Below are 24,198 nucleotides of genomic sequence, written 5' to 3'. Positions count from 1 at the left end.
AATAGTTTGGGATCAAAGGACAGCTTAGACTCCAAAACTGGCATACATTTCAAAGCCAGACCCCTTTGTAAGTCCGGGACGGTTTCCAGAGATAGCCTTGATTTTAAAACTGTGACTGAAATCAAAGCTAGTAAAAACAGTCCAGATTCTAAGACAGCTGTGGGTTTGATGGGTTCAAAGGACAACCTGGATCCTAAAACTCCTTCAGACTCTAAAGACAGTTTCAATCTCAAAACCACCTCCAGTTCGAAACTCGGGCCGACCTGTTTGACTTCTAAATCTTCTCTCGTTGGCTCTAAAACGGATTTCGTTGAATCTGCCACCCAGTTGTCTTCTAGAACCAGATCCAAAGACTTCAACCTCAACGCTACTGATGCTAAACCTAGTCCAGATCCTAAAGCTGGTTTAGATTCTTCTGAATCTGGGCCAGTTCGGTCTAGCTCAAAGTCGGTTCTGGCAGATTTGTCTCCCGCTTCGTTGCTTCCTCCGAGAACAAGTCCAGGAAACAGGATTCCTGATTGTGGTTCTGGACAAACTCTTGGTTCTATTCCAACTGGACCAACAACAGCGGTCCCGAGGAGTCCGGGTTCTGCTCAAGGTAATCATATTTGAAAACTAAATGTATCGATTGACCAGATCAAAGGATTCGTTAGGACCCGATCGCTGAGCCACGATCAGTTCAGTTTTCTTTGTGTTTGATTTAGTCGTACGGACAAAAGGTCCACAACTCTTGTATTGGTTTTAGTCTTGGTTTCAGAACCTTAAACCCATTAAGATCATTCAGCTTTTAGATCATCACTCAGTCTTAATCCAACCTGTTTCCTGGTTTCATTTCAGGCCCGCTGGCTCCTCTGGCAACCTCCAGCCCCAAAATCAGAACCACTGTGTCCCTGACGATGACACCAGCATCCACACCCTGTGTCACCGAGGAAACAAACACCAGCAGGACATCCCATTATACCAGTCTGTCTCAGGGTCTCACCTTTGACTCTATAAAGAAGACATCGATGAAGCATGAAAAAAGGGTGGATGTGATGATACACGGCCCCCCACCGAGCCACCTGGGAGACCCAAATACCAACAACGCCAGCGGCAAAATTCTACCGTCAAGGGGTGAAGGAAGTAGGAAGCAGGAGAAGGGTAAGCAGAAAGATGGTGCCTCATCTACCCTTCATCTTCTTCCTCAGCTTTCCACTCCAGTGAGGTCTTTAAGGGAGAAGGCGACCATGACCGACCCGAGTGTGGTGCTCCATTCGTTGGGAAGGGAGCGCAGAGAGGTGGGCGTCCAAGTGGAGGTCGAACACTTGGCTTCCATCGACTCCAGCTGGCAAATGAGGACGCCTTCCTCCGGTAGTCTGATGTCGCCGACAGTCCAACACATCTGCAAGATCGACATCGAGCTGTGCAGTCAATCGGTGCTTCCCTCTGTAGAGACCGATCGCGCTAGTTCCCTTCCCGCCTGTTTGCGTACGTATAGCTTTGAGCAAAACCCCCAAATCACATCGGAGCTACAACTCAGACAAAAAAGAGACCTAAGCGCTGAGAGCATCTGGGAGGACCAAGAGGAAGTAGCAAGGGATCAAACATTGGAGGAAGTGGAGGCAGAGGAACAGGAAGAGTCAGGGAGGCCCCAGAAGGTGGCGTGGGACGACCAGGGAAGGACGTGGGAGGTTTACGGCGCCTCGGTGGACCTGGAGTCTTTGGGAACGGCAATCCAATCCCACCTGGAGTCCAAGATCCGGGAGCAGCAGAAACACATCCGGACTCTGAGGCAGTCGGTTTGCTCCGACAGCAGCCTCAGGGCGTACCGGATGAGGAAGAGGAGGAAGAGGAGGGCAGGGATCCTGGGATGCTGCAGGAAGGCGCCCAACGTGGAAGAATGAGACGAGCCCAGAGGGTCGAAAATCCTTCGTACTCAAGACTTTGAAACGTGTTCATTATTCAGTGTTTGGCCCGAGACGATGTCCCGACTAACCTCTTTGCATGGCTCCTAAAACCTGAACGTGAATGTGTAAATTATAAACTATATAATAAGTGAAAAGTATTTAAAATGACCGAGGATGTTTTAATGAATAACATAATACTAGCTATTTAACAAAAAGAGTTTCAGTATGAAGGAGAGTAGAGAGGACAGCAGCTCTACTCACAGTGCTGGTAAATATTTCATCCACTTCCTTTTTACAAAACACCATCATCACAAGCTACTCGAGCACTTGGGAACCCAGAGGAAGTGTGTGTGTGTGTGTTCATTTCCTTATATGTGTTCTCCTATTTTATCCTGGTCTTTTCCGTTTTATCGTTTACTTCGTTATCCGTTCCTACCTCCTGTCCCTCAACCATTTTTCTTTTCCGTTTGTCTTTCCTTCATGTTCTTTACTTGTCTCCTGTCTCCTCTTTCCTTTCTCTTGCTTCCAGGTCACTACGAGCTCTGCTCTGTCGTCATGTTCAAAGCCCCGATGGGATTTCTTAAGTAGAGCATATAACCTTTAATTACATGCTGTTTCCTCTCTTTCTCCCTCCTTCATTATCACCACTCTCCTTCCTCCTTGTTTTCTCTGTAGCGGAGTTATGTCTTTAAAGGAAACGAGGTTGCTTCTCTGAATTATTCAGAAACATTAAAGTCACGCTGGTGTTAACAACAGAGTCTCCGCCATGTTTTATTCAGCCCGCGCCGCAGATACACCAGGTCTCACATCAACACCAGCAGCATTATGCTTATTTAAAGGGACCCTGTTCTGCTGTAGTGTGTTCTATAGGTTTTAGTGCATGTAAATGGTCTGCAAAGGAACATAATGACATCACAACGTAACACTCACGCTCTTATTGGCTAGCACTCTAAAACAATGTAGGTGATAGGTTAAGGGGCGGGACCAATCACAACAGAGCTGGCCGGAGACGCTACACACTGATATACACCTGAACATCAGCAGGAGAGGACTCTTTAAAGTAGAGACTCTACATACTGATATACACCTGAACATCAGCAGGAGAGGACTCTTTAAAGTAGAGACACTACATACTGATATACACCTGAACATCAGCAGGAGAGGACTCTTTAAAGCAGAGACACTACATACTGATATACACCTGAACATCAGCAGGAGAGGACTCTTTAAAGTAGAGACACTACATACTGATATACACCTGAACATCAGCAGGAGAGGACTCTTTAAAGTAGAGACACTACATACTGATATACACCTGAACATCAGCAGGAGAGGACTCTTTAAAGTAGAGACACTACATACTGATATACACCTGAACATCAGCAGGAGAGGACTCTTTAAAGTAGAGACACTACATACTGATATACACCTGAACATCAGCAGGAGAGGACTCTTTAAAGTAGAGACACTACATACTGATATACACCTGAACATCAGCAGGAGAGGACTCTTTAAAGTAGAGACTCTACATACTGATATACACCTGAACATCAGCAGGAGAGGACTCTTTAAAGTAGAGACTCTACATACTGATATACACCTGAACATCAGCAGGAGAGGACTCTTTAAAGTAGAGACTCTACATACTGATATACACCTGAACATCAGCAGGAGAGGACTCTTTAAAGTAGAGACTCTACATACTAATATACACCTGACCATCAGCAGGAGAGGACTCTTTAAAGTAGAGACACTACATACTGATATACACCTGAACATCAGCAGGAGAGGACTCTTTAAAGTAGAGACACTACATACTGATATACACCTGAACATCAGCAGGAGAGGACTCTTTAAAGTGGAGACGCTACATACTGATAATGTGCAGAATATGTCCCCTTTAATAAAAATACCCCCCCACCTCTCTGTCACTTTTTCTGGACACATTTTCTGTTTTTTTTTAAGTCTCGTCACGCTGCAGGTCTCCAGGAAACTGTGTCTGTCTGTCAGAGACACCTGAGGCCTGTTGGTGAGCAGAGAGAACAGCCTCTCATTAAGTGCCCGAAAGAAAAAAGCACCTATAGATCAAAGCTGTCGCTTCACAGTGAGTGAGCTTTAGCGCGTGATCGCTGCTTTATTTTATACAGGTTTATTTTTGTCTTGATCTGCACTTTACTCTTTGCTGTAACTAAGTAAAGTCCCCTCTGTGGAATGCAGAGAGTAATTCAGATTCAGAAACCATTTAGCATCAACAACATGTAACATTTTTATTAATCAGTATCTCAAAAATGGAGCTGGATCAAAAAGTGGTTCACATATTTTTTGCCCATCTTTAGCAGGTTTCTCACCAGAACAGAAACTGAGGGAAAACTACCAGGTAGGGAAAAAGCATCTTCTGTACTCAATTTATAGTTTAGAGCTTCAAATAATATTCAAATAATTATTAAAAACAGGCAGCTCGCCTATTTTTAATATCAACTTATTTTTCTGTCGACTTTTGAATTTCCGACTGTTTTGTCATTATTCTACCCCTTCCTCAAAATTCACGCTTTCTGTAGAAAATCTGTGTTTTTGTTCCCTTTGATTTTCTTTTCAAACTTCAGATTTTTTTCTCCAACTTTGAGGTTTTTTTTAACAAAATTTCTAGATTTTTTTCTAAATGTTGACATTTAAAAATGTCAGATTATTTCTTGAAAATTATCACTTTATTTGCATTCATTAAAAAAACCTCTTCTAAAAGTTCGAACCCTACATCAAAACCAAAACAGCTAAACGTACATTAAGTAAGAGTATTCATTGTGCAGTAAAAGCGTCCTGTGATCCACAAGTCTCTAGAAATTCTACTTTTCATGAGTTTCTCTGCCCTGTTTTCAGCTCTGTGATGAGGCATTGTGAGGTTTGTCCCGGCCAATAGGAGGCTTTGACGGTGACCTTACCTGACAACAACAGCTGACAGGTATTGTGCTAAAGTCTCACAAATACACACTCCTGACACACACACACACACACACACACGTGCAAAGCAGACTGAGGATAACCAGCTGAGAGGCAGCATGTGGGAGGAGAGCTTCGATTCAGAGCAGTAAGTCAATGCTTTAAAACCTCAAAACAGAATAAAATGAGTTTTAAGATTTATGATTTTCACGCAAAAATGGATGTTGCATGTCAGGATTTCTCCAATTTGAATCCAACTCGAAATGTATAAATTAGGTTCATTAAGTAATCCGGGAACAGAAGTTTAATCTCTGATTCAAAAAAAGGTTTTGTAATATTTCACATTTTTGTTAAAATGTGTGAATTTTTTGGTGGATTTGGAGATTTTTCAGTTAAAAAAAGGACTTATTCCAACCACAGTTATCTCAGCACTTTAAATCACAGAATAGTTGCAGAGATTTGTTTCGTGCTTCCTATTGAGAGGCACCTGGTGTGTCTACAGCCAAGTCAAAAGTACTTAGTCAGCAAACTAAGCACTGCAGCATTCACGTTCATTATAAACAACAGGGAGAAGAATATGCTCTGCTAAAAACTGTCCATAAGCAACTGGTTAGTAAGTTAGCCTAGCTGTCACTTCATGTTCAGACTAGTCATAGTAGAGGTTAGCGAGCTAAGTTTGCAATCTAGTTTATGAACTCCTCACTTATGACTTCCTTAAAACTCTCGGTGTTGACGCAGGAAGTGGTGATGATATCATGTTGCTGTAATGGAGGAAATGCTATTAACAATGGCAGAAAATAAAGACGTAGACAATACACGACTACAGTTACAATATATCCAAGAAGAACTTCCAAGACCCTCGGCCATGTAGTAAACAATGTGTGTGTTACTCTGTGTCTGCATGTCGACCACTGAGGTTTGCAGTAAGCCGGATTACTCCCCGGTTTCCTGGCGGGAGTATTTTGACCAGATGGAGGACGTGAGCGTCGGGGCGGCCGACAGCACGGACGTCTTCCGGATTTATAAAGCGGGAAACGCTGGACCGCTGCTGGTCCTGCTGCACGGAGGAGGACACTCAGCGCTGTCCTGGGCCGTCTTTACCGTGAGTATCCAAGGGTCAATCGTTTGAGAAACAGCAGCGTATTTCACCAAAGCATCATGTTCACATCGGAGCTGCACCAAAGACACGCTTTAAAACCAGAAAAGAAGCAAAAAGAGAAATGGAGACAAAGAGAAGGTAAACGACTACGAAGACACCCCAAACCAACGGGAACACATAGTGTGACAGGAAAGACCGGTGTCATCGTATCGTAAGAGCGTCCTCTTGTACTCAACGATGAAATGAGTCAAAAGTAAAGGCGATCTCCCATTTTTGTGAACACGATATCTCAGGAACGCCATATTGGAATGTCTTCAAATTTGGCAAAACCATAAAGTTCTGCTCAAGTATAATTTGATTAAAATGTGGACTTTCATTCTGTGTCAGAGAGCCATCGCCAGCAAAGTGCACTGCAGGGTTCTTTCCATGGATCTCAGAGGACACGGTGAGGTCATTTCAATTACAAAATACATTTGGGTTTTCAATGTTACTTTTTAGGACCCAATTACATTCACGTAGAAATCTTGGTTGGTTCAGATCGTGTGTTTCTGAATTGGATTATGTAATACACACAACAGCGTTGCTGGGGAAATAGCTCAGCATTTTTGCTTTTTGACTTTGAAATAATGCAAGTGTTGGTGCTAATTGACTTTGCTCCCAAATGTGGTTCTGAAGAGGTAATATTGAGGTGAAATATTCAATATTTTACAGATTTTTCATCCCAAATGTATCCACAGAGAACGGGAAACTGTTACTCTTCATGGATGGTAATAAATAAAGTGCATGTTTAGAGAAATGTTATATTTGGTGCCTAAAATACTTGGAACTGGCTTAGAACCACCAATGTTGGACCCACACAACGAGGGTCTCCATAAATACATTTCAGTCCGGTTTCAGTCGTCCTGTGTCGAGTAATTCATGTATAATTGCTATTTTCTTAAATGTTGATTAAAAGGCGACACCCTGGTTCGCCAAGCATACGACTTCTCGACTCAGACCATGTCCAGGTAACAGAACAAACAGCGTTTACTGATCATTTCACCTCAGTTACCAGAAATAGCAGATTGGTCTCTGACGTCCACACTATAACTATCGTCCCTCAGCGATATAGCCAATGTGATTGGTGTCTGTTACGGTGAGACCCCGCCCCCCATCGTCCTGATTGGCCACGGCGTTGGTGGTGCGATCACGGTTCACACAGCGAGCAACATGCTGCTGCCGACCATCGTGGGTCTGGTGGCTATCGACGTCGTGGAAGGTGAGAGGGCTTCCTGTTGTGTTAATTGTAATATTTCGTTATGCTTACTGGTGTTCTTCTCCGCCTCTAGGCAGCGCTACGGAGGCTCTGCACAGCATCCAGAACTTCCTGAAGGGAAGACCAAAGTCCTTCAAGTCCATGGACCAAGCTATAGAGTGGAGGTGAGCACTTAAGGCCCAATAGGGTCCTAAAATCTGGAAATTAGCTAGCACCTCTCTAGAAGTCAAGCTAACTGGCATGGTTAGCAAGGTACATTGGTGATGGATCAATTGGGTTGGGGACAATTTGTCAGTTGCCATCGTGTTTTTTTGGAACCAGAAAATACCATAATTGGTCAAAGGATGGAGCTAGGCAAGAGCAAGGCCTACCGGTGCCCACTACTATCAGAAAAAAGAGCACTAAGTTACAGCTAACTCTAGCTAGCTAGGTGAGCAAGTGTATCTGTTTGTCCCAATACCCATTAAATGAACCGGGACGCTGATTTTGGTAAGTGAAAGTCAGGCTAAAAACAAACGATTTCAAACTTGGGCATGAGTCAGCTTTTTCGCATTTCCCTCGAGTCTTCAGTGTTGTTTATGAGCTAAGAGCTCACACGTTGTTTATTTGACCTTCTTTTAGCGTCAAAAGCGGGCAAATCAGGAACCTGGAATCTGCTAAAGTGTCGATGGTTGGTCAGATCAAAAGGTAGGTTGTCTCTGATTGGCCAGTTAGAGGTGGAGCTCCACTGATTCCTATGTGTTAATATTCATGACTTTCCTTTCCTCTCAATTTCTCCCTCATTAGATGTGAGGTGGAGGAGGCTGAGACTCTGGATCAAACCAGCCCGGTGTCCGACGTCGCCATGGAGCGAAACGAGGAGTTTTACGATCAAAGCTCCGTCAACGACAAAGAAAACGCCGCCTCCGAGGTCAGCCTCACCGAAGGCCAGGTATGAAAACACACAGAAACACTGACTGTAAAACAAGAGCCATCAAAATCTCAACTAAATGTGAAAAGCTTTGAGGAAATCTCTTCAAATTTAGCACAAACGTCAACTTGGGCTCGAGGATAAACTGATCAGAATTTGGTTGACATCTCAAATGTCACAAATGCGTCTCAACTCAAGAAAGTAGAAACAACGAACCTGCATGAATACATTTAATGTGGGGTATGCCTTTGAGTGTATTTCATTGACTTGCATTGTATGTATGTGTTCCTTCCATTGACTTATATTCATTATAGACCCATAAAACTGCACCAAAACAAAAGCCAACACCTAGATGTTCATACGTAAATATGTCAAACTATTGATTTACAAAACCTCCAAAACATATAAAATGGTATTTCCATTGACTTCCATTAATTCCCAAACATCTAAAACTAACCACAACTATTACATTCCTGAACTCGTCTTTCGCATGCATTTCAATACTTCATATTTCCCATTGACTTATTTCATTATAGACACTATTGACTTTCATTCAACACGAACGTCTTAAAACCCAAACCTACGTATACATTTCCGTTGGCTTCCATTAATCCACATATCTATATCATATGGTCTACAGGTATCATAAAACTTTATATATTTTCCATTGATTTGTATTCATAACCACACTAAAAAATTGGTCAACACCCAGATGTTCATACATAAAAATGTCAAACAGGACACCATTGACTTGCATTCAACACGAATACAGAGACCCAATACATAGCATTACTTCCAATGACCCTCGTACACATCAACATGTATTAATACTAAATATATTCCATTGACTTGCATTCATTTTCCAATTTTCACCCCAAAACTGGCAGAAAACGTCTCAAACTTCTTGCTTTTTCCTGCAAATGTGCGTTAAAGTCCTGTTTTCACCTGAAGATTATTAACCCACCACGCTGTGTGTGTGTGTGTGTGTGTGCGTGTGTGTGTGTGTGTGTGTGTGTGTGTGTGTGTGTGTGTCAGGGTGTGTATGTGTGGCGTATTAACCTGTCCAAGTCAGAGAAGTATTGGGACGGCTGGTTCAGAGGAACCTCCAACCTGTTCCTCGCCTGCAACCTGCCCAAGCTGCTGCTGCTAGCCGGTACGTCTTAGAGAACAGTCGCACGTCATTTTAAAGGCAAGAAGTAAACATTTGTGTCCAAAGTGCCGCCGAAAAATATAAATATGGAAATGAGTCGGCATATTTGTACTTTTTGTTCCCTTTTCTCAAAGTCAATGGTTTTTGTGGGGTTCAGTACATTAACCACTTACTTGAAGTCGCCTCTGTTCCCAGGAATCGACCGGCTGGACAGAGATCTGACAATCGGACAGATGCAAGGTGAGACACTCCTTGAACTCAAGCATTGACAAACTTCTAATCCTAGACCTGGTCACTGGGGCTGATGGGAAATGTAGTCCTGGAGAAACAAACCCCAAAAAAAAACCAGCCTCATGAAGAGAAACACGAGGATCTGGGGAATACTTGACATTCTTCTCACACTGTGTTTCTACTAACTGTGAGGGAGAAGGTGAAGGAGGTCTCCGAGGACACACACACACACACACACACACACACACACACCTGGAGGCGGCAGCTCCTCTCCACAGTCAGCTGCTCCCGTCAGTCAACGCGCTGGAAGTGACAGCCCGGGAGTGTGTGAGATAAACTAGCATCAGTGTGTGATGTGTTTGTGTGTGTGTGTGTGTGTGTGTGTGTGTGTGTGTGTGTGTGTGTGTGTGTTTACCTGTCTCTCTGTGTCTGCAGGTAAATTCATGATGCAGGTGCTTCCCCCCTGTGGACACGCAGTGCAAGAAGACAAACCAGAAAAAGTAAGAAAGTAATTTTATATAAATATTTATAAATAGCAATTTCACCACAGAGGCAAAGTATCTCAAATGTAATCTACAATGTGTGTGTGTGTGTGTGTGTGTGTGTGTGTGTGTAGGTGGCAGACGCCGTGGCCTCCTTCCTGTTGAGACACAAGTTCGCTGAAGCCAGAAGAGAAACCAGGAGGTATGATCTTCACCTAACTCTGTTTTACTCTGCAAAAAAACGTAATTTTATTTAGTTTTATTTAAAATAAAATAAAACCTGAAGCTGAAGAAGCGTTCTGTCTTCTCCTCAGCGTCAACTCGTTCACACGATGAGGTCAGCAGGTCAGACGTCATTCAAACACCTTCACCTGCTCTGTTGTGATTGGTCAACCTGCTTGGAGATGTCCCGCCCCTTAGCCTATCACGTACAGTGTGTGTGAGCGCTAGCCAATAGGACTACCTGCTGAAAGTACTCTCTTCTCTCTCAGGTTCCTCTCAACAGACTCTGCATTGTCCACTTCCATCAGAAGCTGCAGAGGTTTCTGGTTTAATCTGTAAACTGAATATCTGTCCTTTGAGTTCCTGCAGCTGTTGTTGTTGTTGTTGTTGTTGTTGTTGAGTTCATGACAAAACATGATTAAATAATGAAGTTAAGTTAAGCATCTAAAATAATTCAATCTACTCACCTGTGTCGTTAGACCTCGGTTCCTCCTGTAAACTTAAATGTTGTTATAGACTAACACATTAGTTTACTGGGTGTTTTTTCTACCACACTTTAAGAAAGGCTGTGTAGTTTTGCAGGATTATTCACAAAGTCTTTTAGAAAATAAAGCTGTAAAAGAATAAAGACACTAATGGTGAAGAACACCTGTCTAGAACTGTGCAGATCGATGTGTTCAGTATTAAATTCACTGATTGACCAACCTGTCTGCTCTGGTATTCATTGATTATTCTAAGAATTCTTGTGTTTGAGGTTTTAAATGTAAACGTGTGCAACTTTCAGAAATGACCAAATTGAATTCAAGAAATTAATTTATAAAATAGTTTTGATAGAAGATCCAATTATAATTCTGCCTACAATTAAACATTTTTTAGATTAATAATAATATATGCTTTTATGTACAGAAATACACACATTTTTTAAAATCCTAATTACCTGTCATTTTTCTATTTTTTTAAAGATGACACACAAAGTTTCAGGCTGGAATAAAAAAACCAAACTTGAATTAAAATGTTTATTTAAATTCTGTCCTGAATCAGAACACGTGCAACAACTGAAACACAGAAACAACATGGCATATTTACACGTGTGTGTGTGCGTGTGTGTTGTGTTAGCGTGCACAGGACAACCACACAAACGGACGCTCAAAAATCACCACAACATTACGCACCCTGTCGTCACTTAGCTTAGCGGTTAGCATCTCTACTGACGCTTACACTTTCTCGGTCTCTCTGGAAGGAACGGGCGTTTGATCCGTACGGATATCGCTGTTTTGTAAAGATAAGATAAGATAAGAAAACTGGCTTCTGGTCAGTTCTTCTTTTTTGGCTACTTTTTGTCTTTAAGTGTTCGTTTCCAGTTGGAAAACAAGGGAAAGCGGTCAAAGAAATCCAGCGTACGTTAGAATTTGTGGCAAAATATATGGCAGTGGGACTATAGATGCATGGAAGGAGTATTTCATGATGAACAGGACATGTTCCACATCCGTCACAACATTTCCAACACTAACGCACAAAATCAAGAGTGAACATAGGTCGAAGACATTTTCCACAACCTTCCAGAGAAACAGAGTTAAAGTGCATCATCAACAAGAGGCTTAGCAACCAATCAGAACACAGCATCCAGAGAGAACAGCCAATGAGCTGCGAGGAGAGGCGGGAGCAAGAGAAAACAACCAATCAGACGTCATTACTGGCAGTGACACGAGGGTCCCAGGTTAGCTTCAGGGGATTTACAAAACCTATTATTAATGCTATTGAAGCCCAGGGAATAAGAAACACCGTATCGTGTCATTTAAGAGTTCCAAAAGTCATATTGCTTGTATTATTTTTGTTGACATATTCAGTGACAAACTGATTTTGTACAGGCATTTCGCTTTTTTAAAGTGAGTTACTGTATTTTTTAAATTACAAAAGCTTTAAATGATTAAGAGAAAGGTCCATCGTTGCATCAAAGTCATTTTTACTTTGAAAATGGGACAAAAATGGGCAAAAAACGTTGATTCAAAGTGTTATAACAGACTTTTTGTGGGTTGTAAATCCTTAATTGAGGTTCGATTCCCACCTAAAGAAGGACCAACATGCCACCGCAGCCTCAGTCTGGTTTAGAAATCAAGACACGCGGATTAGATTTAATCCACCATCGTCGTTATGGCAGCAGAGTCGCAGTCACAGTGCAAATGTGAAAATCATCATGAAGATAAAGCTAACACAACGGAATTGAAGTTACGAAAGCGTACAATCCCAACACGTTTATATCATACACCCATTCACCGGAAGTGTGTTTCATACTGCGGAAGAGGAAGCCTGGGAAGCAAAGGAGGAAGAAGGTGTTCAGGTTTCTGAGAGAGGCTGTTGGATTGACCGGAAACACCAACACCAGATCTTATAAACCCCGTTATGTTTGGCGTTAAATCTTTAAATCTCGGAGGATCTGAAAAATAACGCTATGTACACGCTAAGCTGTAAAAAAGGTCTTGAGCACATTTAGATGTTGAGTTTTACGTCCTTAACGTTCAGTTTCAGAAGGGAAATGTTGTGGTTCCTATGCGTTTTTGTCCATTTATTGAGTAGGGGAGGTTTTACCACAGTAGCAAGAGAAGGAGCGGGAAATAAAAGACATTCTCCAGCCTTCATTCTCTCAGATCTCATCAAGCTTCAAAAAAAGAAAAATTACAATGTTTTAGATTCAAATCGCCACGGTCCTCTGGGTACTGTATGTACAATTACACAAATAAACAACACGTAATATAATACTCAATCTCATTAAGTATTATCAGGCATGGGGGGTTGGTCAGTCTCTGCTGCTGGGGGTCTTCGTTACAAAAATAAAACGTCTCCTCTGGTATCAAAATAGACGACAATCTCTTTCTCTCGGCGCCGGCAAAACGTGTGGAATATACATTTTATATTTACATGCTAACTGCTAACGCGGGGCAATAGGGCTGCACAATTTAGGGAAAACACGTCGTTTTCTAGTTTATAATTATGCTAACATCATCCTGGTACAAAACAAAATACTTCTGGACCACATAACGTTTTTTTAGAATGCCAGTACGACACATTTTTTGGACCTAGCCAAATATAGCGTATGTTGCATCACTCGAGACCAAATAGCGTTAAAATCCGATAAATTGTGCAGCCCTTCAGGGAGGGGATTCTTCACTAGACGATCTACGACTCTTCCTTGTCTTTCACACATCGCTTTGGTGGCGTTTGAACTCTGGAAATGGCAGCAATAACACCGTTTAGTGGCGAAGGTTTGAAAAACACCTCAGAGAAAAGATCGCAGAGTCGCGAGTGAAAGATCGGATATTTGATTGTCAGGGTTAACGGTGTTTTTTAAAGGCAGCACGAGGCCGTGGGCAGGCAGACGGACAGTAAAACAAAACAACGCTGAAGGGTTTTGTGTCTTTTAAAGTTCCTACTTGGCATTTCAATGCTAACCGAACATTTTCACGACCCGGGACAGAGCGATGAGGAAGTATTACCATCCTCCTGCTTTAGCCAGGCAGACACTACACAGATAACCTCTGATTGGTCACTTCCGACTCGTAAAATTCGACCACATTTTTGACAGGTTTGCCGATTACGACACTTATGGTATTTACGAAGTTTTGGTTGGTCACCCAATTTCACAATATGGCTAGTGTCATAATGTCGGTCATCAACTGTACGCAATATTACATTTAAATTAAGTAGTATTTTTTTCAAATTTTGGACTGGAATTTGAAAATGTTCGTTCATGAAGATGAAGACATACATATCGTATTTAAATTAGGAAAGTACGAAACTGAATAAATATGTAATTTATGATTGATTTGACTCATTGCAACTGCGATATGATTCACGATATTGGAGGGACTGATCATTAATGCAACATAATTCACATTTTTACTGAAAAATCTATTTAAATTATAGCAATTTTATCATTAGCATCCATCGGTACGAGCTGTTTCCACATGTTGTCATAATTATCACGTGATAAAATCAACCGAGGTTTTTTGTTAGCTTTAGCGATAGCTTTGCGTCGAGGATTAACATTTGTTTGTGTGTATCGTTAAAAGTGGGAATTAACGAAATGAACAACAACAATAAAAACACTCAGCGTCCGCCCCGCCCCTCCGCCCGCCCCTCCGATGTTTGTTTGTATTTAAATTATGAAGTAAGGATTATTCATTATTCATTATTTCCATTATGGTGGCATTTGTCTCAGGACATTTAGACCCAAGCTGCAGGATTTGTTTAAAGTTTCAAACACTTTACTTTCCATCCGTGCTTTACAGCCAGCATCCTCACACCTTATATTATTCTGTACAGTTGCCAGAGAGTCTCCGACCCAAATACTGTCAGTTCTTCTGAAGACGGCCTGAATTATACCGACAGGGAGAAAGAGAAACGAAAATACTGTGAGAAGTTAAAATTCAATACTGTAATACTGCAAGGACGAGTCAGCAACACACCAGGAGAAACCGGATTCACTGCTGTGTCCTTTCAAAATAAAAGCCCTCACTCCGGCAAAATCAAAGTGAGCTGAAACAACCAGAATCAATCCTCCAAGGATCGGAGATACAGAGGGCTTTCGTTTAGTTCTGGAAACACCAGGTAACAGAATATTCCAGAAAGGTCCAGAGAACCGGAGAAGTACTCGGGTAGGTCTAGATTTCGCCCCCTTTTTTTTAAACAGCGTGGTGTTTGTAGTTCACAAAGATCCTCCAGTGTTTCAGCTGAAGGATCAACCTGTGAAGAGCGCTTAGTCTTCTTTTGGCAACCGGACTTTACCCTTTTCTAACGAGTACCGAAGAGTAGAAACGTGGCTCAGGGTGAATCCCATCCCTTGGGTCACGAGCGTCCGCCATATCTGAAATGAAGTTCAGGAGAACCGGGAGAGAAGTTGTGGAGACATCTAGAGACAAGTAGAGTTATATATTCCAGGCGGGAAACACGTGGTGAATCCAAGTGAAAGCAAAGAATAAAACCCCAGGTACGGTTCTGGTTCCAAACCCGCCAAGCGTCCAGAGAGAGAGAGACTCTAGGGATGAGGCCAAACCAGGTCCTCTGAGTCCAGATTCAAACCAACGCTCACAGGTTCATCCACACCTGCTCAAAGAATAGTCCAAAAGGGCTCCAGAGAAGCCGGTTTAGCGAGGTCCAAAGAGAAACCCCAAACTCCGGGTTCTGGTTCTGGATTTAGTTCCCACAAAGTCAGAGCTTCCATAGAGTTTCCTTCCCAAATAAGTCCGTCTTACCGAGCCGTTCATTCTCCTTGTTCTCCAGAGGGTTTAAAATCCGAGCCTGATTGAGTAAGTTCTGGTTCTGGTCTGGTTCTAGCGGCTCCTCTCAGGACTTTTCCGCCAGCTGGTTCTGATCCCCAGACCCCTCCTCGTCCGACAGTCCCGTCTCCACGGTGATAACCAGCGACGCCACAGAGGCGCTGCTCGCCATCGGCTGCAACTCGCCTGGAGAGAGGACGGAGAAGAGTTACCCTTAGTGTGTGTGTGTGTGTGTGTGTGTGTGTGTGTGTGTGTGTGTGTGTAGCTGTTTGTGTGTGTGTACCTGTGTGTGTGTCGGTGGTGGTGGTAACAGGGCTGTCTCTCAGGGTGTCAGGGTCCTGGTAGTCCTGGGGGAGGCCGACCCTCCTGACCCCGGGGTCCAGCACAACGGAGGACCCCCCACCCTCGCTCAGAGTACCATCGCTGGAGGCCCCCGACACCACGGCCTCCAGGGCCAGGGCCCCGACCCCGCCGACACCCCCAACCCCACCCAGGGCAAGGTCGTAGTCCAGGGGGAGGTCGTCCAGACAGTCTGCGTTCAGCTGCAGAGAGGGGGGGCAGAGTACAGCAACACTTTCAACACCATCTCACGGAAAACAATCCCGAATACAGAGAAATCTGGAGACAAGAAGACTAAAGATGTCAGTGATAAAGCAGGAGAGACAGGAAACAACAAGAACAAATACTAATAAAGTTAAACCAATCAGACGCCACTACTGCCAGTGACACCAGGAACATAGGTTAGTAGTGATCATCAGGAGCTACAGGAACTATTCAACCCTCATGCGTAAAGAAAATACCCTTTACAAAACATCTGAAAACATTGGGCTGACTTTTCTCTGTGAACACAATCTGACTTAAATTCATTCTGACTTTTTTCAGAAAGAAATCTGACTTCTGAAAATCTCAAAACTGTTAACTTCAGAGTCCTGATAAAAGCGTCAGTTGAACGAATGGTGGCCAAGGACGTCTCCCAGCTCTCCCTCAGTGTTTTGAAGGCGTCCTCCAGCCTCTCTCTGGTCAAACAGAGGATAATAAATAAAGGATCTCAGTAAAGACTCACAGCGATGCCGAGGGCTTTGAGGATGTTCATCTTGCACATGGGGCAGGTCCGGTGGTCCAGCAGCCAGGGGTCCACACAGCTCTTATGGAACAGGTGTCTGTAGACAGAGGCAGCTTTAACTCCTGAACTACAGGATCTAAACTCTCTCTCTCTCTATATAGACACAGATGTGTGTGTACCTGCAGGGCAGGATGCGCACTACGTCGTTGGGCTTGTAGCCCTCGATGCAGACGGCGCAGTTGTCGAAGTCGACCTCCGTCTCCTGGTCTCCCTTCCTGATGGTGCGGACCTGCAGCTTACTGATCGCCTTCTTCGCCGCATCGCCCAGACGCCGCTGAGGGGGGAGAGAGAGGGGAGGGGTTTAGTCTCTGGGAAAACAGTAATATTTTGCTCCAGTTTATCGATAATGTACTTTATAGATGTTAAAGAGGAAATGTATGGAAGAGTTTGAGGAACATATGACAGATTCTTTTTAGGAGGTAAAAATAAATTCTGACTTTTTTTCAAAATTATTAGAAAAAAAGTCAGAATTTTGAGGAAAAAATTGAAAAATACCAGATTTGATTTTTTTTCATAAATCTCAGAATCAATCAAGTCAGACTTCAGACTTTTTCTCAGAACTCTTAATCCTGTCCCGTACAAATGCCCAGCGCTGTAGAAGAGATGATGCAATAATGCAATAAGGTGTGTGTGTGTGTGTGTGTGTGTGTGTGTGTGTGTGTGTGTGTGTGTGCGCACCTGGTTGCGGTCCCGGGCGTTGGCGTATCTGAACCTCTGGATGTAGTAGAAGACGAGCCAGGCCAGCGAGATGATCATGAGCACGATGAAGGAGATGGACACGAACACCACGGACGTGCGGCTCACGTACTTCTGCAGGTTCCTGGTGCCGATGGTGATCGTCATGGTGACTGTCACGTTGCGCTCCAGCAGCGCCGCCACCTCCCGACCCTTGGGCTCCGGGATCATGATGGCCAGCAGATCGCCTGTACCTTTAATGAACAGTTAAAGATATATATTTATAAAGTACCACGCAGAGGCGCTGACCGGTCCAAATTAAGCCCCGCCCACTTCCCGGTGAAACTCCTGCATCAGAGCGAAGCTGTAAATAATAGTGTCTTCATGTCTTAAAGCTGCTGAGTCATATATTGCACCTCCAACAACAAATACATCCAGAGCTCCGGTTCCTTTACTTCCTCTCCAGAATAAAGGAGAGTAAAAGAAAGGATCAGAAATCTCAGTCTCAGTGTCAGCCTGCTGCCTGCCACTCGGCCCCTGGCAGACCCACCGGACATCCATCCCCTATTTATTCTCTATTAGCTGTCTCTGCTGTCTGACCAGACATCTGACCCCACCTCCATATCTCTGGACTCATTAGACCCTTTCTGACCAACAGAGAGATTGTTTCCTGGCAGCACTTTAACATTTCAGGGGGAGAATCTGGGAAAGCATGAAAATAAAATGTAACGGGAAGCTTCTTTATTTCCTATAGTTTGTGGGGAACGACCCCTGGAGTCAGAGAGTAAATTAAAACATATCAGACACATGTCCCCCCCCCCATCTTTAAACCTCTATCAGGTCTATTTTTATCATCGTTCTGAAGGGAGCCCTCAGAGAGCGGGTCCTGCTTCCTGCTCGTTCGTGCCGCCAATGAAAAGCTCCGATTAACAACAGGAGGAACAGCGGGCTAAAAATAACCCGACAGGCAGGATGACGTGCACCCCCCCCCGGCCCCCCCTCGTCCACTCAGCATCCATCTTTGGTATGAAGAAAATACTCCAGATTATATAAGAGGGTTACTCCAGCGAGGCGTCACAGTCACACCGGAGGGGGGGGGGGGGTCAGACCCAGAGAGGAACAGTTGTTCATAATCAGAGGTCAAAGGTCAGCTGAGTGTGTGTGTGTGTGTGTGTGTGTGTGTTTGTGAGCACAGCGCGTCCGTCCAGCTCTGTAACTCGAGGTCAGGCTTGTGACCGAGGAATGAAAAACACGCTCTCATGTAACGGTTCAAACACGCAGGAAACATACTGCAGAGCATGTTTACTGTCACCGCTGACACAAAACTGCAGCCGTGGATTTAAAAGATCATTTATATATCTGATATTTATTCATAAAAACACTCGCGATCTGTCCTTCTTTCAAAGCCACCCAACTCCATCCAGAAAACACGGATTTAAACTGTGGAGTTTTTTGTCTGCAGTCAAAGTTTTTGCTGTTTTTTAAAATAAAAATGTCATTTCTTTGTTAATATTTACAACCACTGGTCCATCAGTTAGCCTTCAGGGTATAAAAGGTAGATATTAGCATGTAGAAATTGGGAGGGTGGTTTAAAACTCAGAAATGATGTGTCCAGAATCCACTGAGGGAAAACCAGTGATTTTTCACTTGCAGAACACAGAAAAACTGGCTCATCGCCAAGCCTCGACTCTAGTGAATAATTATAAATATTAGACTGTAGAAATCCCCAAAGCCAACAAACTCCACTGAAAACACTGTGATGCTCAGCCTGACAACGTTACTGATGTTATGGAAGGAAACGCTTCTTTACATCTTAATATTTCTAACAAAAAGCAGCAATAAGCATCCCTCCTGTTTCAGAGCACTGACACAGGAGGGATTTTAACTTGCAGGTCTGTAGGTTTACCTACAAGCCTTCAGTGGATCATTCAAGCTTTGAGCATGTTGAAATTTGGTATGTAGTTTTCCTCAGATATGTCTGAGCTCTTTTCTTGCAGAAAACCAGTGTTTCCAGTCTAACACCGCCTCTAATGGTTTGTGTGTGTGTTGGTTTACCTTTATGAAAGCCCAACATAAGACCATTTAACTCAACCTATCGGGCAGCAGAACACCAGAGCCTGACAAGTTCTCTGCAAGTTTAAAATCGCTGGTTTGTCTGGTGGCTTTAAGAGATCACTGGTTGTTAACTACATTCCCAGTTTGACCATGCTTACAGCTACGATTACAGACAGAAGGCCAGCTGAAACACCAGTTGATTCATGGTAGCCTTCAAGAAATTCACAACAGATAAATTAGACTTTTACTTTGGAAACAGCACCGACTTTCTGCACGGTTAAATGGGTGTCGGTCTCAGTGCAGTGTGTGTGTGTGTGTGTGTGTGTGTGTGTGTGTGTGTGTGTGTGTGTTTGCAGTTTGTCGAGCCACTGGTTGCATAAATTCCCCCCCCTACCCGAGGCCACCGCTGAACTCACATTAACCCCAACACACAGAGCGACCAGATGGATTATGCTCCTGAAATACACCGCAGGGATCGATGCCTCTCAGGAGTCCTCAAACTCTGCAGATGAACTCTGCCATGACTTCAATATTCATATCAAATATTATAAAACGTCTCCTGTCGTTATTAAAAGTGCAGTTAAGGCACAGTCAGGAGTGGAGGATCCAGACTGGGCTCTGGTTTCAGACAGAGGGTGAACAGAGCGAGATGAGCTTCAGCAGAGCGGTTATATAACTCCACACATCCGACCGGTATTTATTACGTGGATCAAGCAGGAGGAATATGCATTATTAATAGAGACTTATAATAAATCCAATATATTAAAATATCTGCAGCGCAGCGGGAACACGGTGTGGACCCGCTCTCTGTCCTCAACTAAAGCTGCGATTAAGGATTAAATAATCAAAGACAAAACCTTTTCAATCAAATGTTCTTAAATGCATTGTCTCTATTTTATATACAGAACTTTTTATAGATTCTGATAGTTTGTCCGATAAAAAGGTCAGAAAACAGAACATTTCTGTCCAGTTTTGGCAAAAAAAGTGTTCTTCAAATTGCATTTTGTCTGAGCGACTCAGCAGAAAATGTTGAGGGATAAATAACATAATTACCTCAGAGGAAATGGTTGTGCAAGAGCTGCAGAGCAGGGTAAGATAGAGTGAGGAAAGTACGGTGTAAATATATAAAGACTGAAAATGTGGGAAGTATATAAACATATCAGAATCAGGTCAACATACAGAAGTTATCTGTAGGATGCAAAAGTAAAATTCAGAAAAAAGGTCCCTATAATTCCACAACTCTTCATGTGAACTGTTAACTTTGGAGTATACTATAAATGTCAGGAGAAAGGCCATAACACTATAATGAAATGTTCCTCATTCAAGAAATAAACATCCTAAACATTGTAGAAATAAGTCCTGATTTTGCAAGTAAAACTGTGGAGACAAACTAAAGATTAGAGATACAAAACGTACATCTTTAGGTAAAAACACCTTAGTCATTTTATGTTAAAACCTTAAGTACACTTTAACAGAAATGGAGTTCATATTTTTTAGGAGAAAGGTTGTAATTCTATGAAAAGTGCAGTACATCTTCCAGAGACAAAGCCTTGATCATTTGGGGAAATTAAATGATGGGAATTCATTTGAATTGTTTACATTTCAGCTGCAGAAACAAACCACACCACCAGTACCTGATGGGGCCTGGTGGTGGTCTGGATTAATAAGGAACCAGTACCTGATGGGGCCTGGTGGTGGTCTGGGTTAATAAGGAGCCAGTACCTGATGGGGCCTGGTGGTGGTCTGGGTTAATAAGGAACCAGTACCTGATGGGGCCTGGTGGTGGTCTGGGTTAATAAGGAACCAGTACCTGATGGGGCCTGGTGGTGGTCTGGGTTAATAAGGAACCAGTACCTGATGGGGCCTGGTGGTGGTCTGGGTTAATAAGGAGCCAGTACCTGATGGAGCCTGGTGGTGGTCTGGGTTAATAAGGAGCCAGTACCTGATGGAGCCTGGTGGTGGTCTGGGTTAATAAGGAACCAGTACCTGATGGAGCCTGGTGGTGGTCTGGGTTAATAAGGAGCCAGTACCTGATGGAGCCTGGTGGTGGTCTGGTTAATAAGGAACCAGTACCTGATGGGGCCTGGTGGTGGTCTGGTTAATAAGGAGCCAGTACCTGATGGGCCTGGTGGTGGTCTGGGTTAATAAGGAACCAGTACCTGATGGGCCTGGTGGTGGTCTGGGTTAATAAGGAGCCAGTACCTGATGGAGCCTGGTGGTGGTCTGGGTTAATAAGGAACCAGTACCTGATGGGGCCTGGTGGTGGTCTGGGTTAATAAGGAGCCAGTACCTGATGGAGCCTGGTGGTGGTCTGGGTTAATAAGGAGCCAGTACCTGATGGGGCCTGGTGGTGTCTGGTTAATAAGGAACCAGGACCTGATGGGCCTGGTGGTGGTCTGGGTTAATAAGGAACCAGTACCTGATGGGCCTGGTGGTGGTCTGGGTTAATAAGGAACCAGTACCTGATGGGGCCTGGTGGTGGTCTGGGTTAATAAGGAACCAGTACCTGATGGGGCCTGGTGGTGGTCTGGGTTAATAAGGAACCAGTACCTGATGGGGCCTGGTGGTGGTCTGGGTTAATAAGGAACCAGTACCTGATGGGGCCTGGTGGTGGTCTGGGTTAATAAGGAACCAGTACCTGATGGGGCCTGGTGGTGGTCTGGGTTAATAAGGAACCAGTACCTGATGGGGCCTGGTGGTGGTCTGGGTTAATAAGGAACCAGTACCTGATGGGGCCTGGTGGTGGTCTGGGTTAATAAGGAACCAGTACCTGATGGGGCCTGGTGGTGGTCTGGGTTAATAAGGAACCAGTACCTGATGAGCATGGTGGTGGTCTGGGTTAATAAGGAACCAGTACCTGATGGGGCACGTTGATGGTCTGGATTAATAAGGAACCAGTACCTGATGGGGCCACGGTGATGGTGTGGATTAATAAGGAACCAGTACCTGATGGGGCACGGTGATGGTGTGGATTAATAAGGAACCAGTACCTGGATGGGGCATGGTGATGGTCTCGTTGGCGTTGGCAGAGCCCACGTTGAAGATCACCACGGCGGACGCGTTGTGTGCTGCTGCATGGCGGATCTTGTCCTTGTAGGTGCAGTTTCCGTGGGCGATCAGAGCCACCCAGGCGGCCTGAGCGGGCACCATGAACCGGGTGTTGGGGTCGCAGGCCTGGCGGTCCTGTGGAGCTCCAGGTAGGACAACCACCCCCCTGGCGTCTTTCTTGGGACTATGCTCCCCGTAGCGGCCGCACTCCGTCTTCTCGGTCCGGAGCTCCGAGGTGGCTGGGTCCACGTAGGTGATGTTGACGAAGGCCGTGTACCACTCCTCCCGCTCGGCCACCGTGAAGTCCAGGCACAGCAGGTGCACGAAGCAGAAGGACAGCAGCCAGGTGGAGAGAGCCAGGCTGCGGCAGGCCGCCACCAGAGAGCCCGGGGCCATGGTGACCAAACCCGGGGAGAGAGAGCCGGGAGCAGCCGCTTCACTCCACCATCATCCAGCGACAGGGAGGGGGTAATCCGGGGGAAGTTAGGTTAGACCGCCGCTGGTTTTAGGCTCTGACTGTCCCCGTTTTCCCGTATTTGATTTCGGGTGTTTTCTTCTCTTTCCCCCGTGATTTCAGCTTCTATTTCTCAGTTTTCCCGTGTTTCCTGCCTCTGATTCTCAGTTTTCCCGACTCTATTTTTTTCCCGTTTTCCCGTGTTTTTCTACCTCTTTTTTCACCCCTTTCCAACTCTATTTCTCCCAGGTTTTCTCGTGTTTCCACCTGTATTTCTCTAATTTCCCTCTTATTTTCTACCTCTATTGCCCCCCCTTTTTCCTCGTTTCCTTCTTTATTCCTCTCAGTTTCCAGCCTCCTATTCCTCTCAGTGTTCCCGTGTCCCAGCCTCCGCCCGTTAGTCTCCAAACCGAGAACACAAACAGCTCCAATAAATTCCTCGTTAGCTTCGGACAGAACCGACCGTAAAAACAGTTCAACTCAACGTGACCGAAGACAAACACCGGAGCGCGGATTTACCGTTAATGTATCGGTAAATAATCAGTGTAATGTTTATTAATTTGATCGCAGCAGCAGAGTTAAACGGCCGCTTTGTTTTGACTGGGCCCGATCCGTGAAGCTAACGCTAACGCTAACGGCACACAGCAGATCCGGTTAGGTTTTTCCAAAATAAAAGCTGGAGTGTTATGTATGGCATCCTGTTTCCATGTTGTGAGTAAAGTAGAAGTACTCAGGTCTTGTACTTGAGTAAAGTAGAAGTACTCAGATCTTGTACTTGAGTAAAGTAGAAGTACTCAGGTCTTGTACTTGAGTAAAGTAGAAGTACTCAGATCTTGTACTTGAGTAAAGTAGAAGTACTCAGGTCCTGTACTTGAGTAAAGTAGAAGTACTCAGGTCTTGTACTTGAGTAAAGTAGAAGTACCAGAGTGAAGGAATACTCTGTCACAGTAAAAGTATTCTAAATGTTCCTCCAGTGAAAGTAGAAAGTACTCTCCTCTAAATGTACTTAAAGCGACAGTAAAAGTAGTCATTGTCTGATTGGTCCATTTCAGAATAATATCTCTGATATGTTTTATAATGATTGATCATTAAATGTTCTCAAAGCTGGTAAAGGTGCAGCTAGTTTTAATGACCATTATCTAACGCCACCAATTATATTTTATTTTGAAATTCAGCGCTTTCTATTTCCGTTCTGAATGTATCTGACGCAGCTGTGTGCGCACTCTAAATAAACTCCTATAGAAGTCGAAGCATTTAAACATGTATGTGTATAAGAAAAGCTTAAAAAGTGAAAAATAAATCAACTCTAAGTGTGTGTTTATACCATGTACTAGAAGTTTCAATTCAATAAACTACAAACAGAAAATAACGTCTAAAGGCTAATTCCATGAATGACATACT

General features: G+C 43.9%; 2 protein-coding genes across 5 annotated transcripts; one reads left to right on the top strand and one right to left on the bottom strand.

Moving 5' to 3' along the window:
• Window positions 1-4,760: 4,760 nt before the first annotated feature.
• On the top strand, window positions 4,761-10,867 carry LOC134876194 (protein phosphatase methylesterase 1-like). Of its 4 annotated transcripts, none has more exons than XM_063901110.1 (13): window positions 4,761-4,842; window positions 5,737-5,922; window positions 6,307-6,364; window positions 6,875-6,926; window positions 7,023-7,177; window positions 7,248-7,338; window positions 7,796-7,861; window positions 7,961-8,105; window positions 9,120-9,237; window positions 9,430-9,474; window positions 9,901-9,965; window positions 10,082-10,149; window positions 10,262-10,867. In XM_063901110.1, exons 2-13 carry the CDS (start codon window positions 5,791-5,793, stop codon window positions 10,281-10,283), a joined length of 1,017 nt encoding a protein of 338 aa, XP_063757180.1. In that variant the 5' UTR covers window positions 4,761-4,842; window positions 5,737-5,790; the 3' UTR covers window positions 10,284-10,867. The 4 variants fall into 4 exon arrangements, with proteins under 4 accessions (XP_063757180.1, XP_063757179.1, XP_063757178.1 ...); XM_063901108.1 differs by lacking the exon at window positions 4,761-4,842 and having other exon boundaries at window positions 5,601-5,922; window positions 10,262-10,292; window positions 10,439-10,867; XM_063901109.1 differs by lacking the exon at window positions 4,761-4,842 and having other exon boundaries at window positions 5,595-5,922; window positions 7,961-8,084.
• Window positions 10,868-11,171: 304 nt separating this feature from the next.
• On the bottom strand, window positions 11,172-23,400 carry rnf150b (ring finger protein 150b). Its single transcript, XM_063901093.1, has 6 exons — window positions 22,286-23,400; window positions 17,244-17,494; window positions 16,685-16,839; window positions 16,506-16,602; window positions 15,726-15,984; window positions 11,172-15,628 (listed from the first exon to the last, which is right to left on the bottom strand). Exons 1-6 carry the CDS (start codon window positions 22,737-22,739, stop codon window positions 15,510-15,512), a joined length of 1,335 nt encoding a protein of 444 aa, XP_063757163.1. The 5' UTR covers window positions 22,740-23,400; the 3' UTR covers window positions 11,172-15,509.
• Between the last annotated feature and the right edge of the window lie 798 nt (window positions 23,401-24,198).

Source organism: Eleginops maclovinus, chromosome 14 (assembly GCF_036324505.1).
Source record: "Eleginops maclovinus isolate JMC-PN-2008 ecotype Puerto Natales chromosome 14, JC_Emac_rtc_rv5, whole genome shotgun sequence".
Taxonomy (NCBI): domain Eukaryota; kingdom Metazoa; phylum Chordata; class Actinopteri; order Perciformes; family Eleginopidae; genus Eleginops; species Eleginops maclovinus.
This window is presented reverse-complemented; position numbering and strand designations above follow the sequence as displayed.

What these genes read in the sequence shown, in the direction of transcription:
- LOC134876194 (XM_063901108.1), top strand. Translation starts at nt 5,698, where the DNA reads ATGTGTGTGTTACTCTGTGTCTGCATGTCGACCACTGAGGTTTGCAGT. An exon ending in GACAATCGGACAGATGCAAG is followed by an intron (nt 9,475 to 9,900) that starts GTGAGACACTCC and finishes CTGTGTCTGCAG; the next exon opens with GTAAATTCATGATGCAGGTG. An exon ending in GCCAGAAGAGAAACCAGGAG is followed by an intron (nt 10,150 to 10,261) that starts GTATGATCTTCA and finishes TCTTCTCCTCAG; the next exon opens with CGTCAACTCGTTCACACGAT.
- rnf150b (XM_063901093.1), bottom strand. Translation starts at nt 22,739, where the DNA reads ATGGCCCCGGGCTCTCTGGTGGCGGCCTGCCGCAGCCTGGCTCTCTCC. An exon ending in CATCACCATGCCCCATCCAG is followed by an intron (nt 17,495 to 22,285) that starts GTACTGGTTCCT and finishes TGTTCATTAAAG; the next exon opens with GTACAGGCGATCTGCTGGCC. An exon ending in ACGCCCGGGACCGCAACCAG is followed by an intron (nt 16,840 to 17,243) that starts GTGCGCACACAC and finishes CTCCCCCCTCAG; the next exon opens with CGGCGTCTGGGCGATGCGGC.